Genomic DNA, 13,382 nt, shown 5'->3' on the forward strand with positions numbered 1-13,382 from the left:
GTTGGTTGTTATGAAGTGTATGACCAGCAAACACGGAGGAAAGTAGAAGTCCAAAGACCTCAATCTGTCAAGAGGTTGTAAACGGCGCTAGTTCCGCAAGGGTCCGGTGAATGGATTGGATTGGAGTGCTGTTGTCCCGTGCTAACGCCGTCCACGTTCCCACGACAGGAGATGCGAACACGGTATGCTAACTTACAATGGTTGCAAATAGAACGTCGGCCTCGTGCACCAGGACAAGCTGATCCCAATCAAGACTTGCGGAGCTGTGCAAGACCGGGTACCATACATGGGGCCACCCTCGCGGTACGGGCTGACGATGGCCTTGGACGTATTGCGCGTCAATAAGTGGAGTGACACAGCACGGCGTTTCTGAAATGTGGGACACTGGGATGCAACAATGATGCAAGCCCGTGCCCAGGTCTTGGATGTGCGGGGTCAATGCACGGTCAGGGGCGGCAGGAGCAACCGACCGCAGCTTCGCACGCGAAGAGCTGCCGCGTGAAACCTAGGAGGTTGGGTTTCAAATACGACCATAACGTGCTCTGGAAGCATTCACCCACCCTGACTGCGCACAACGACCTCCAGGACGACGGACTCTGGACCTTTGCGGTGTCAAAATATGTTGACTTTGGAGGTAACGCATCATGAGAGCACTCAGAGATCATGCATCACGTAGATGAGGTTTTGTGCATCAATTCCTGCATGTCTTAGTACCTTAAGCCTATTCGACCTTCCATGAAGATTCCCATCACGACTCGTCTTGTACACCATCCCACCTTTCGCTTTAACCACCGGACGAGCAGCATTGCGCCTTCGACCTCAATCCCTCAAAAGGGCTCCGCTCCAACGCGCGAACCTTCTCGACACACGTCTTACATGCCAGCACCTCACAGCCGGGACATCTCCTACCGCCGGTGTGAACGGCCATGCAGAATACGCATTGATCTTCGTCACCAGTCTGAAGACGCCACGCTGTGCTCTTGTAGATGCAGCTTTGTTGGATGCAGGGGTGGGACATCAGGACGACCATGCCATGTGCCATACCTCCAGGCTTAGGAGTTGGAGCGCCACTGTTGAGCGGGCTGGGGAGCACTTTAGTAAAGGCAAGGTATGAAAGAAATGAGTCCACACACCTCTCGTAAATCTCAGGGTGCCTCATACAGTAGGCGGCCTCCTCCTTCTGCCAAGCGGTACACGCCTTTCCCAAGAAGTACTGCCAATTCGGCTCGTTGGGCTTACGTCGCGACTTGACAGGCGGTGGACTTGCTCTAGGGGCTTCATCTTGGGTCTCAGCGCCATATCGGGTGGCATATGTGCCGCACAAGTTCTCTTCACCTTCATCATTGTTCTGTTGTTGAGTCGGAACCTCGGTCTGGAATTTTGTGCGCCAGTAGGAGCGGTCGTATTGAGCGCGGTACTCAGCATTGGAGAGCTGTTCGAAAGTTTCGCGGACGTGGCGGAAAACCGTGGCATCCGCTACTCCTGACTTGTCAAGATGGTATTTCTTAGCAAGGCCCTGGAACGCCTTCTTGATGGCTCCAGTGGAAGCGCCAAGTTCGAGACCGAGGTCCGCATAGTAGTCCTTAAGAGAGTTAGAGGACATGGCGGCAGAGGTTCGACAAAGCGGCAGAGGTAGCAAGAGCTGAATCAAAGCGAAGAATGAGGCTGCGAGTAACTGCGAGTACTTGTGAGTTTGGTCAAAGAGAAGGAGTGTAATATTGAATACCTAGGTAGATCTGATCCATCGCCCGCAAAGATAGTCCTCTTAACCCGCTAATCTCGATATGAATTGATGCCTGTCAGGCACCAACGATACGAACAGTCACGCCTTTACCTCTGGCAGGTGCGCCAGCCGTAGAAGACTGAGAGTGCCGGCAAGCAGATTTCGACGATTCTATTGGCTACGCGGCCGTTATCACGTAAAGGGCGGGTCACGCTGGTTGTACAGACGATGAGTGTTGAAAAGAATGACGCGGTTCAGGGGCGGAAAAGAGCTCTGTGTGCAGGCATTGCCTTAGGTAGGATAATGGTATCTCGGGTGGGCAAACGGTCCTGTTCGCGCGATATCGCGGAGTCATGTGACGCCAGAACTACGGTCTCGGGATCCCGATGCAGTGCGATCAAGAGCATAATGGCATTGTGCACCACGAACAGGAAGTTTATGTCATCGAGAGCAGCCGTGACTCCCCTAGTGCACCCGTTCGGTAATCCAAGGATAGATTTGATCGCGCTTCGGAGGTCGCCAGACGCAGCGAAGAGAAGGTTAAAGTCGCGGTGGACAGTGTCGGTCGTGTCTTCGTGGTCTTTGATATTCAAGATATCAAGCGCCGGCATGCTACCCCAGAGATACTTCAGTGTAACGAACGTTGTGCGAGGCGGGCCATATTCGACCAAAGCTGACGTTCGAACCTCCACAAACCACCAGGGGGCATAGACCTACTTCTGCGGCAGTGACAATGCTCATGGGGTTTCATGATAGAGCAGGAATGTAGCACGGGAGCAGAATATAGTAATTATCGAACAGGATCATGTCAAAAACAAAATTGAACTGGCCACCGATGGTATTCTTGCTTGCAGTAATCTCGGCTTCACAGACAGAGTTGGCAACGACGCTTCCTTCTCGTCACCACTATACAAGTCTCTACAACGATTCGGAGCATTTGCTCTGGTGTTCTTCACCGTACTTTCTGCATTGATGATACGACACAGTATCTCCCACCACTCCTCAGTCCAGCAAACACGACAACAAAACGGCATCGCAGAAACCCACTCGGTGTGTCTCACGATATCGAAACCGGCCTAGCGACCTATATTTTCCCAACCAAATCCTTCTCTCCGAAGCCGTCAGTTCCATACACCAAGGTGTAGTCCAACCCATGACCCACGTACGCTAAGATACTTCAAACATCAGCCTAGGCACCTGCAGCGCCTCGAACACGCTGACGAGCCACCTACAGGTCCGGTCCTACCCACTTGATCCTCCAAGTAACTGAGGTCGCCGTGGTGCGCCCCTGGAGGTACCGACTTACCCCGACGAACTCAGCTACCAGTCTTGTACTCAGATGTCTAGCTCAAACATCCCTTCAAGTGACACTACTGTAATCAAGAGCCCTGCTGGATATCTACTAGAAAGGTGATGGAGTCCAAGTTTAGTAAGGCGAAAGAATTATGTGGACATGTACCCTTCCCTCGTTTCCCTACCTAGACTTTTAAGCTGTAGCATCTGGTTTTACAACATACTATTCTGACTCCATGGACGCCATGTGATCACTCGGCCGAGGTGTACATCGGTAGCATAAATGACAAGTGATGCTTTTAGCCCAGCAACCCGATACACCTCAGCTCTTTGGGAATACGGTGATCAGTTTTTTTAACGTGAAAACTACAGATGGCCCTGCCTGCCCTCCATGATCGCTTACAAAACCTTTTCGACCTAACATGTCCGATCAAGAACCTATCTTGTCATGGCGCAAGTACTCGAAAAGCTTCTCGAATTGCGAGCCATGGTAGAGAAGTATAACCCCCACTTCCAGAATCGTTTTCCTCATCTAACACAGGCCCTCTAGTCCAAATGCCGAAAAGGTCATCTTCCTCATCCGCAAACCCTACCTTTGTGGTTCTACACGCATACAAGTACACAAGGATAGCTCTTCACTGCGAGAGGATCCATACCGACACGGTGGACCTGACAGCCGAACAACCAGGCGTTATCAAGGACTACGTTACTACGCTTCACATTGGCGACGTTCCCAACCTACGAAATTCGCCCGATGGCAGTTCATCCATGTTCAATCTCGCCCAATCACGGCACGATAGGCTAAGCGGTCTCTACATATCTTGCGGCCAATCGCAATACTCAACGTCCTGGAAGGTTGTTTTCTGCGCAACCTTGAACCTCTTCCATCACACCTGGCCAGGCGATGCGCGGTACATTCCTATAAACGACGTGATCAACAATATCTATCGCTTTTGTCCGCCTACTGACCCTTTGCGCCGATTTCTCGCAGAATGCTACGTGGACTTTGCCACCGGTGACTGGATCCCTCGCGAAGAGCAGTATGGCCCGGAATTAAGTAAAAAAAAAAGTCTTGATAGGTGTGTTGTTCCGTCGTGACCTTCCGAAGTATCTTTCCTGAATAACCCGCGGGAATATATCGACATCAAGGAGCCTGAAACGCTCACAATGAAGTCCACATGCTGAATGATAGTATAACTCACAAATCCAACACATAGCTGACGCTACCACTAGACCTAGAAGGAAAGACCTCAAGCGTGGCAGGGCTTCGATGTAGGCGCCACAAAAGCGATTCGGTCCGATTGAGGGACCTCCGAGGACGATAGACAGATAGCAGTGGGGTTCGAGGTATCTCGATTGGTTAGATGGTACATATAATGTAGTCCCCAGTGGGGGTCCGGGGTGTAGTGAGATACCCATCACAAAGACACCGCTCCAAAATGCGGCTGGTGTACGTCAACACGTGTCTCTTTCCTAGTAGGCCACGAGCACACATCTGCCAATCGAACATGTAGAGATTACCGAGACCATCTCCTTCTCAGCCTCATCTTTCTTACTGGTTGTTTCTGAGATGCATCTCAACGCTCGTCACGGAGGTTAATCCCGCAAGTATGGCGTAGCTCGGCGAGCAGCTCACGTGTGCGACTACGAAATGACGAACCTTCATCCCTCACCCAGTTGATGGCGCGTCCTTATTCACAATGAGCAAAGAGTCTCGCGATAATGATTATGAGAGAAACCCGATAGTTGTTCAAGCACGTTGTTGTGAGATCTGGCAGCTTCGCGATACTGTCAAGGGGTGACGTCGCGATGATCAAGAAGATCTACACCGAATGACGTTAGCGTGAAACTTCACTCGCCGACTCTCCAATCGGTGCAGCGATCCATGTTTTCTTTTCCCACCTTATCAACATTCACGAAAAAACATCAGTCGTGACAAGAGTACCGAGACATAGTCGTGGGGCAGACTTGATACCTTTTTGCTGCGACGTGCAAAGCGCATTGGAGTTCGATAGAACGCAGCGTCTTTTTCCAACGAAGCTTCCACGGACCTGAGGCTTATCCACTTTCGTCCAGTGCGACCTTGGAAAGGACCCGCTCACTCAGCCCCGTGCAGCTTACTGGACCTCCCCTATCACTATTACCTAAGGCTGGCAGCAGCCTCACATGTCAGGCCCGACGTCAAGCCCAGACTGGAACAGAAGCGGCAGTCCCGCCTACGGCACCTTCGTTCGACCACCGTTCAATCCGAATCCCACCAAAAGTCATGACAGCAATGACAGTGCTATTGCACCCTCCAACAATAGCGGCGACGGAGTCTCACCTACTACGCGCAGACCGTCACCAGAGCGGAAGCCGTCAAGGCACATCGAGTTTAGAAAGTACTTGAAGCGTCCCCATATGATGGAAACGCAGAGAACGCTGAGCGATGCATTGAGATCGGCAAAGAGTAGAGAGGAACAGGAAACATTGCTTCCTGAAGAGGACTATGCCGGTGCCGACGGATGCTTCAACGGTCAAGGCGAGCCGATGGTTACGAGAACTGCTAGTGCGCCTGATCTGAACAATAACAAGAAGACGTATTTCAATATTCACAGGTATGTCTAATGCGCCAGGTAAGAAACCGAGTTTTGATATTAATCATGCCTTAGGATACGACGTCTTGTCCTCGCAGTGATCGAGGATCCATACACTGTAGATCAGCTCCGAGAGCCTCGCATGAACGTTCTCATCGTAAAACCACTGGTGGATCGCCTCTACGACGAAGAAGACATATCCATTGTTTACTGTCTGCTCGTCAATCGCATGCAGTTCCTTCGAGAGCAGCAGTTTCAGCAACACCATCAGACTGTCGACCTAACGCGCGCGAATCTATGCGAGCTGGTAGCCATGAAAGTGCTCCGGCGGCATGATGAAGAGTCTACAGGAAAGGCTGGCCTATTACTCCTAGCACAGATTATGGTAGCGCCTTTCCAACCGTTCCAAGGCGCGCCAGATCAGAGCTGTCCGCCGCGTCACAGTTCAGAATACCAGGGCCAGGGCGATTATGAGGGTAAACTAACGGCGCTGGAGGTGGCTATTGTCTCTGAGAGCAAAGTATTGCTAGCTGGTTCTGCGAGCCAAAAGGTCATCGATGCTATCTATCGGGGACGCATCGTGTATACCCCGACCGTATACATGGATATCATACCAGATCATTACAAGCATAAGCCCATCTCGCTTTACGATCCACGGAAGGCGCCGACACTAAACCAGTACCGTCTCATGGTACCGAGAACACGCAACATCATCGAAGTAGTACAGTTCATCATACTACTCGCACTATACTGCTGGTGCATGACCATGCGAGAAGACCATTTTCTAACCGGCGCAGAGATCGTGTTCTTACTCTACGGTAGCGGCTGGGTGCTTGACGAACTAATATCATGTCTGGAGCACGGCTGGGAGGTACATACTCAGGAGCTATGGGCCTTCTTGGATGTCACGTTTGCTGGCATCTTTCTCATATATCTTGGGATGCGGTTCCATGGGTGGATGATGGGCCAAGACGAGACGGGTAGACAAGCCCTCGACGTCCTGGCTATCGCCTCGCCAATACTATTTCCGCGCATCGCATTCAATCTTATGCCCGAGAACATGCTTTTCATCGCACTTAGAGCGATGGTTAAGGAATTTACTGCATTGAGTCTGATCGCCGTATGGTGCTTCGGGGGCTTCCTTTTGGCGCTTAAATGGTTGAGCATCAGCAACCCTGCGGTCGGCTACGAAGACTCACCAAACTCGATCACCATCTCAAAGTGGATGCTATGGATCTGGTTTGGTCTGGATGGTACAGGCATCGATGAAGCTCCCGGTTTCCATGAGATACTCGGGCCCACCCTGATGGTCATCTACGCTTTTCTGGGTAACACCCTATTCTTAACAGTATTGGTGTCGATCCTCTCCAACACCTTCAGCAAAATTGCAGCAGATGCGACAGCAGAAATCCAATTCCGTCGAGCGGTGCTTACCTTCGAAGGCGTAAAATCCGATTCTCTATTCGCCTATCGCCCACCTTTCAACCTATTCGCGTTCATCGTCTTACTTCCTCTCAAGTTCATTCTGTCGCCACGGTGGTTCCACAAGATCAACGTCTCAGCGATACGTATCTTGAACTTTCCGATCCTCCTCGCTATCTCACACTACGAGCGACGCTACTTGTGGAAGCCACGTCGCCAACTCAGCATCAATGGCCCCGGACCTTCGAAACGTACAACATGGCTACAAGATGTTGGCTTCTGGAGGAGCTGGAAGCAGTTGAGTCCGCATGCCGATCTGCAGGCTGTGTTTGAAGAGGAGCCACCAGCGGATATTGTGCAAAGAATCGAAGAGGAAGATGATCTTGAGGACGCTATACTCGAAAACAGTTTTGCGGCGACGGGCATGGGAGCCAGGAGCGTTAGTCCAGGAAGTGCGATGACAGGTAGAAGGAGGAGGTTGAGTAGTGTGTGGCCGGGACCGGGCTCTTAGCATGGGTTTCGGCAGTCTACACGCTAAGACACGATGAGAACCTTTGTGATGGCTTTTGCACACCGACTATAGCGACTTTCGGTACCTCATATTCTTTCATCAATTCAGACCGTACACATTCTCTCGTGCACATGCGTGTTTTCATGTATCAGCGCCTCGTATGCTGGACCCACAAGAAACGTCGCGATGCAGCACCCCACTCTGTACTAACTCCGGGGTCCACCACCAGCGTCAAACTATTACCCCCAGCTTATTGCACATCTTCCCCATCGAGGTAGCATCGCGACGATAGCAGAATTCATTACCCCCAGCTTACCACACATCTTTGTCTATTGAACATCCGCGGCCTTGCAGGAGTCTTTCTCTGGTTCGACGAAGCTGCGCGGCCGATCCGCATCGCACATTCATTCTCCGACGGCTAACCCCAGTAACGCCTACGGCCGATAAGAACCAGCACGACAGACTCTGGAAAGGGAAGATCTCGCTTTTGAGTCTGAGGAAAGCAGAGTGACTCATAGTATAGTGCCTGATTCTGGAAGTATTTCGCGACGCTGGTGGTCCTGGGAGCTATATAAGAAACGCTCCTGCGGCTTCATAACAGTAACACGACCACAAACATCAACACTAAACCTGACAACCAATTGAGGCAACTCCAATCTGAATATCGCCTAGAACGACAAGATGGCAGACATCAACCCTTTATCCTCCTACCCGCTCCCCTCACACGCCTCTCTTCTCTCACAGTACCTAGGCCAGAAGCTGGAAGATCTCCCCACTCCAGCCGTCGTCCTTGACCGCGCCATCATACGACGCAACTGCGATGCCATGCTTAGTATTTGCGCAGAACTCAAAGTAGGGTTTCGTGCGCATGTCAAGAGCCATAAGACCCTTGAACTATCAAAGATGCAAGTCGGAGAAAGCGGTCCGGCAAACTTCATCGTTAGCACGATTGCTGAGGCAGAAAACCTGTTGCCAGAGCTACGCGATGCGCAGGGCAAAGGGAGAGAAGCTAGTGTATGTATTATGAGTTTCATTTCTTGGATACATCTCTAGGACAATTCGCGTCTTTGTTCGCATTCATCTCATTTTTCGGACACCGTCACTCATAGATTTTGCCCAAAGAGTCACAACTGACGCTCATCTAACAAGGTCCTGTATGGCGTGCCAGTGCCTCAATCCGGAATTCCGCGTCTCATCTCCCTAGCCTCGAAATTGCAACCCAGATCTGTCAGTGTCATCATCGACAACGAGAATGCTTTTCTCAAATTCCACGATCGACTCACCACATCGGAGACCAAGGTTGAGATGGGAGTCTTTATCAAGATCGATACTGGCTATAAACGCGCTGGCGTCAAAACCTCGTCTCCCGCATTCCCTTCGCTCGTCAAGACAGTAGTTGAGAAAAGTCAGGAACCAGGATCTGGATGCTTCATGCAAGGCTTCTACTCTCATTTCGGACATTCGTATGCCGGATCCTCGGAAGACGATGCCGCGAATGGGCTCATCGAGGAGCTGGTGGGCTTGGAAACAGCAATCAAGGCTGTCCCAAAAAGCTGCAATGAGAAGTTGGTGCTGAGTGTGGGCGCGACACCCACGGCGACAGCAGCACAGAACATGCTGTCAAGCTCCAGCCCCAAGGTCCGGGAATTCCATAAAGTGCTTGGACGTCTACAGAAAGACCATGTTGTTGAGCTGCATGCTGGGGTGTACCCGGTGCTGGACTGCCAGCAAGTCGCTACACACGCAAGACCATCTGCTTCTAGCGCAGCCACGTCATCCTTCCAGCCTCTCGCTAAATCGAACATTGGCATTAGGATGTTGGTCGAGGTGACAAGCGTGTATAACGAACGATCGAAGCCTGAAGCCCTTGTGTCAGCTGGCTCTCTCGCGATGGGTCGCGAACCTTGCAAGTCCTATCCAGGGTGGGGTACGTAATCTCTATGCCTTGACTGCATGTGAGACATGTACTGACTTCGTACACCGACATTTAGGAATCGTCACACCTGTCCTGGGCAATGCTTCTGCTAAGCACATATACGACGAGCGAGAAGATAAGACGGGATGGATTGTAGGACGCATCAGTCAAGAGCACGGAATTTTGACATGGGAGGGGGAGAGGAGCGAATGCAACGAGTTGACAATTGGTGACAAGGTTATGGTTTGGCCAAACCATGCATGCGTGGCTGGTGCAGGATTCGGATGGTATCTAGTGGTAGACTCGGAATCGGATGGAGATAGGGTGGTGGATGTCTGGATCAGATGGCGGGGCTGGTAAACGAAGTTGATAGCAATCCGAGATAACTCATGCTCTCCATCGTTCTTCATGCCTGGCCTGCGCATGTACTTGGAGGCCTCACGATGCTGACGCGGCCGGTCGTGAGAGGCAGCTGACGACTTTCGCCATGTTTTCTTCCCGCTTGTCATGTATCTTTCTGCTGGCCTTTCTGCAATTCTCGATGCACCCGATCTGTTGTGAGACAATCTGCATTTCGCGATGTATGAGTCCGGTATGGGCGCACCTTGTTCGTTGTGGTCGGATCTCGGTGACGGGATGGAAAGACTACGTGTTGCATCATTTGCTGCTATGGCGTCGCAAGAGGGTAGTTCGTGCCATTGTTTTTTGCAGTCTGGGCCATGTCGATCTAACTTTCTCTCCCTCGGCGGGCGAAAGGCAATCTCTTTCTCAGTGTCAAAAGTATGTCGCACGGGCTAGTGGGTGGAAGGAGCAATTGTCATGGTTGCGACGTGAGGTTTGCGTGTCGCGTGCACTGTGATTGGATGTTGGTGCCTTACTCGTCAGGCACAAGCACGACTTCACAAGTTTGCGCTTGCAGCCCGATTTTGAAACTTCCCGCTGGGATCGGCCAGGCACCATAGCGCTCGTTATACTTACGCTCGAAGCGATTGATGACGTCTGCTGCGCGATGCGCCGTTTCGCTGACTAGAAGATCAAAGCGGGCCATGATTAGCCTCGGCACTTGGTGTGCCCGTGGACGACGACGGCAACATGGCGGGATCGTCGCTCAGGGCAGCCATGGAAAAGCTTGGAGGCGTTGCTTGGTCTGGTACACGCGACTGCATTGCATCTTCTAGCGCACACAGAGGGCCTGGCCTGGCCGGGGTGATGCGTGATGCGTGATGCGTGATGATATGGCCAAAATGCCTGCTTGACACGCTTGCACTCAGCTAAAGGTGGCAACACAGCCAAGGAAACGGATATCTGTAGTGGTGCGCGCCGCTGGGGATAGCCAATGTCAAAGTTTATTCTTGTTTGAGGCTTGCTCGTCTACTTCTAGTCGCGATAGCTGTGTGGTGGAGAGTAGCCATGGCTTCCCCGCCCTGCCTTTGAACACCAACCGTCTCGGGCACTAAGGCATCCGCCAAACTTGTTCTAGTCAAGCCTCCTGCACCACCTGCAGACCTCCTGGCGACCAGAAACCCCCGTCTCTGTGCCAGATCCCCAGGCTGATCTGTGACCTGTGACCTGATGACTGACGAACCGAAGGGGTCGTTGAACCTTGGGACCGTGTCCAGTCTTCTTTCCGCCATCTCCGGCACGTTGAACATTTCCATCCCCTGCGGCGTCGACCCTCTTCACACAATGCCATCCTTCACCATGCGTCTTTAAGAAGGCCCGACGACGACACACCAGCGCCCCCGGACCCTCCCACCCTGTGTTTCGTGCTTATGCGCAGTCCGGGTCCTTGAACTGCGAGTTGCGGCTTGCATTGGCTTTGGCTGTTGTAGCACCATCATAATCCGAGCTGATCGAGAGACATCGACTCGGTACCTCGCCATGGTTCCTTTTCGACGCTTATCGCAGAGGGGCCGTCACAGCTTCGAAGACCGCGACTCCTACGAATGGCAAGACGAACGAGACAAACGCATCATGACGGCCACTTTCCCCATACACCCGCTCTCGTCCATGCAGGCACCCTTTGAGGAGTCCATGCTCGATGCCACCGGCGAGACTGGCCACGTACCCTTCGTCAATCCCAAGAAGAGCGTCAAGACTCGCCAACAAATGCTGTGCAGAGAGGAGGGCGCCTCGGAGCCCTCGTGGAACTTCACATACAACTGTCATTGGAGGAATAATCAAAAAGGCAAATTTCATCCCCTGACAAAGACTGTGGCGCAGATCATTTTCGGTGTCCACCTACTGCATCAGCATCTGGAGAAGTCGGTCGCCGATGTAGCAGATATCCTGCTAAAGCACGTCAACGAGCTTGACAGTTTTCTGCAGCGTGCGAATGAAGACCTGGAAAGCAGCATGAAAGACATGCTCTTCCGGCATAAATGCTTAAAAGTGCCCATGGAACACGTAAACGAATTCGATCGCCTCCTCGAAGACCGTTCGTACCGCGCCCAACTTCTCGACGGCAACATCGTAATCGAACGTACCATCGGGCGCATGTCGCAACTGCTCAACGATTACCTGATTGATATAAACGTATTTCGCGAAGCCAACCAAGAACTCGACTTGTATCTGGGCGACGTAGGGGACGCGTGGACATACCGCAATGAGGATATTGGGCGCATATACTCGGCCATGTGTGGCAATACCGGCGGCTGGTCGCAGTTTTTGCAAAGCCTTGTAGCAAAGGCTGAAAGACTGGGTGTTGTGCTCGTACAAGTGAGCAGCTACTGCAATGAGATTGAGAAGCGCTGTGGTGCCGCAAGTCGCCGAAGTTTGGTATGGCCGCCTATGATCTTCTACTCCGTCTCAGCATCGCCAGCCGGACTCTATGCCTGAGCTTTGTTAACGACTTTAGATTGCAACGCGTACGTCGTCACGAAATTCATCCAACTCCCGCGAGGCACGTCCGTTTCGAAACTTTGCCAACAACAAACCTCTCCCTACACCTCCACCCGAGCGTCCACCATTCATGAGCGCTTCGACTTCTGGTAGGGAGACGCCCGCTAGTTTCGGAACCCCCCAGCGGCATTCGACCATAAGAGCAAGACCTCAACAACAGCCCGAGATCACGAACGTGTGTGATTCCGCCACTGAGACGCCAAAACGAAGCGAAGACTCCTCTTCCGCATCAGCTGTTTCCAATGCTGATGTGGATGTGCGACGCCAGGCCAACCAGTCGGGATACTCCCGTGATGCCTGGCACAACGAGGAGCAACGTGAAAGAACGACACCGCAGGCAGAGTCTAGTCGTACAAGTCAGCTCTTAGGACATCAGCATAAAGTGTCTTCGCCATCTAATCTATCCGCAGAAGAGAGCTCACCGGCAACGAAACGTCTATCAGCCAAACCGCAAAACGGCGATTATAGCCCGCCTTTGACCGGAAAGGACTCGGCGTATTCTTCTGTATCAGGCGCATCGGCCATGACACCGGGCTTCCCGTCGCCACGCTCAGTATCTTCCATGTCCTCTCGACAAACTGCGCAATTTGGTCTATTCCCCAGCAGGAACCTAAGCACGCCGAAAGGTTCGATATCAAGTCGACTAAGTGCCAGCTCTCCTGCGTTCGATCGTTCAGAACAGCATCCTAAACCTGCAGATATGCCAAGCCGTCCGCCGACCTCTCTGTCCACCTTCTCAGATGCATCGACCAAGCGGCTATCGAAGCGAAGTAGCTTCTCATCTCTCAAACGGCTATTCACCAAGAAGAAATCTGGCGATATAGGTCCTATTGCTGAGTGATACCCCCCTAGTTTGATCTTTGTTATTCCTTGTGCCATCCTTGGTCCTGTTGTTTGGCGTTGCAAGGCTATATACCCCTTTGACTCTGCGTTTCTGTGTATTGCGCAATCCAAATCTCATAGTCTCTACCGTGGTTCGTGCCCGGTCTTCCCGGTGGCTTGCTGGGGCTTCTGGATGTATATATTCTTGTTCGCGTAGAT

At 52.0% G+C, this 13,382-nt stretch overlaps 4 protein-coding genes across 4 annotated transcripts; 3 read left to right on the forward strand and 1 right to left on the reverse strand.

The window, feature by feature from the left end:
* Window positions 1–784: 784 nt before the first annotated feature.
* ALTATR162_LOCUS1537 (uncharacterized protein) lies at window positions 785–1,603 on the reverse strand (the record flags this gene model as incomplete). Its single annotated transcript, XM_043309133.1, has 1 exon — window positions 785–1,603. The coding sequence occupies one exon, from the start codon at window positions 1,601–1,603 to the stop codon at window positions 785–787; it is 819 nt and encodes a 272-aa protein (XP_043165068.1).
* A 3,579-nt stretch (window positions 1,604–5,182) lies between these two features.
* ALTATR162_LOCUS1538 (uncharacterized protein) lies at window positions 5,183–7,525 on the forward strand (the record flags this gene model as incomplete). Its single annotated transcript, XM_043309134.1, has 2 exons — window positions 5,183–5,613; window positions 5,668–7,525. The coding sequence occupies 2 exons, from the start codon at window positions 5,183–5,185 to the stop codon at window positions 7,523–7,525; spliced, it is 2,289 nt and encodes a 762-aa protein (XP_043165069.1).
* Window positions 7,526–8,206: 681 nt separating this feature from the next.
* Window positions 8,207–9,800, forward strand: ALTATR162_LOCUS1539 (uncharacterized protein; the record flags this gene model as incomplete). The annotated part of the gene is made up of 3 exons (XM_043309135.1): window positions 8,207–8,539; window positions 8,675–9,452; window positions 9,517–9,800. 3 exons carry the CDS (start codon window positions 8,207–8,209, stop codon window positions 9,798–9,800), a joined length of 1,395 nt encoding a protein of 464 aa, XP_043165070.1.
* A 1,521-nt stretch (window positions 9,801–11,321) lies between these two features.
* ALTATR162_LOCUS1540 (uncharacterized protein) lies at window positions 11,322–13,182 on the forward strand (the record flags this gene model as incomplete). The annotated part of the gene is made up of 2 exons (XM_043309136.1): window positions 11,322–12,245; window positions 12,298–13,182. 2 exons carry the CDS (start codon window positions 11,322–11,324, stop codon window positions 13,180–13,182), a joined length of 1,809 nt encoding a protein of 602 aa, XP_043165071.1.
* Between the last annotated feature and the right edge of the window lie 200 nt (window positions 13,183–13,382).

Source organism: Alternaria atra (genome assembly GCF_907166805.1).
Source record: "Alternaria atra isolate CS162 genome assembly, contig: 21, whole genome shotgun sequence".
Taxonomy (NCBI): Eukaryota; Fungi; Ascomycota; class Dothideomycetes; order Pleosporales; family Pleosporaceae; genus Alternaria; species Alternaria atra.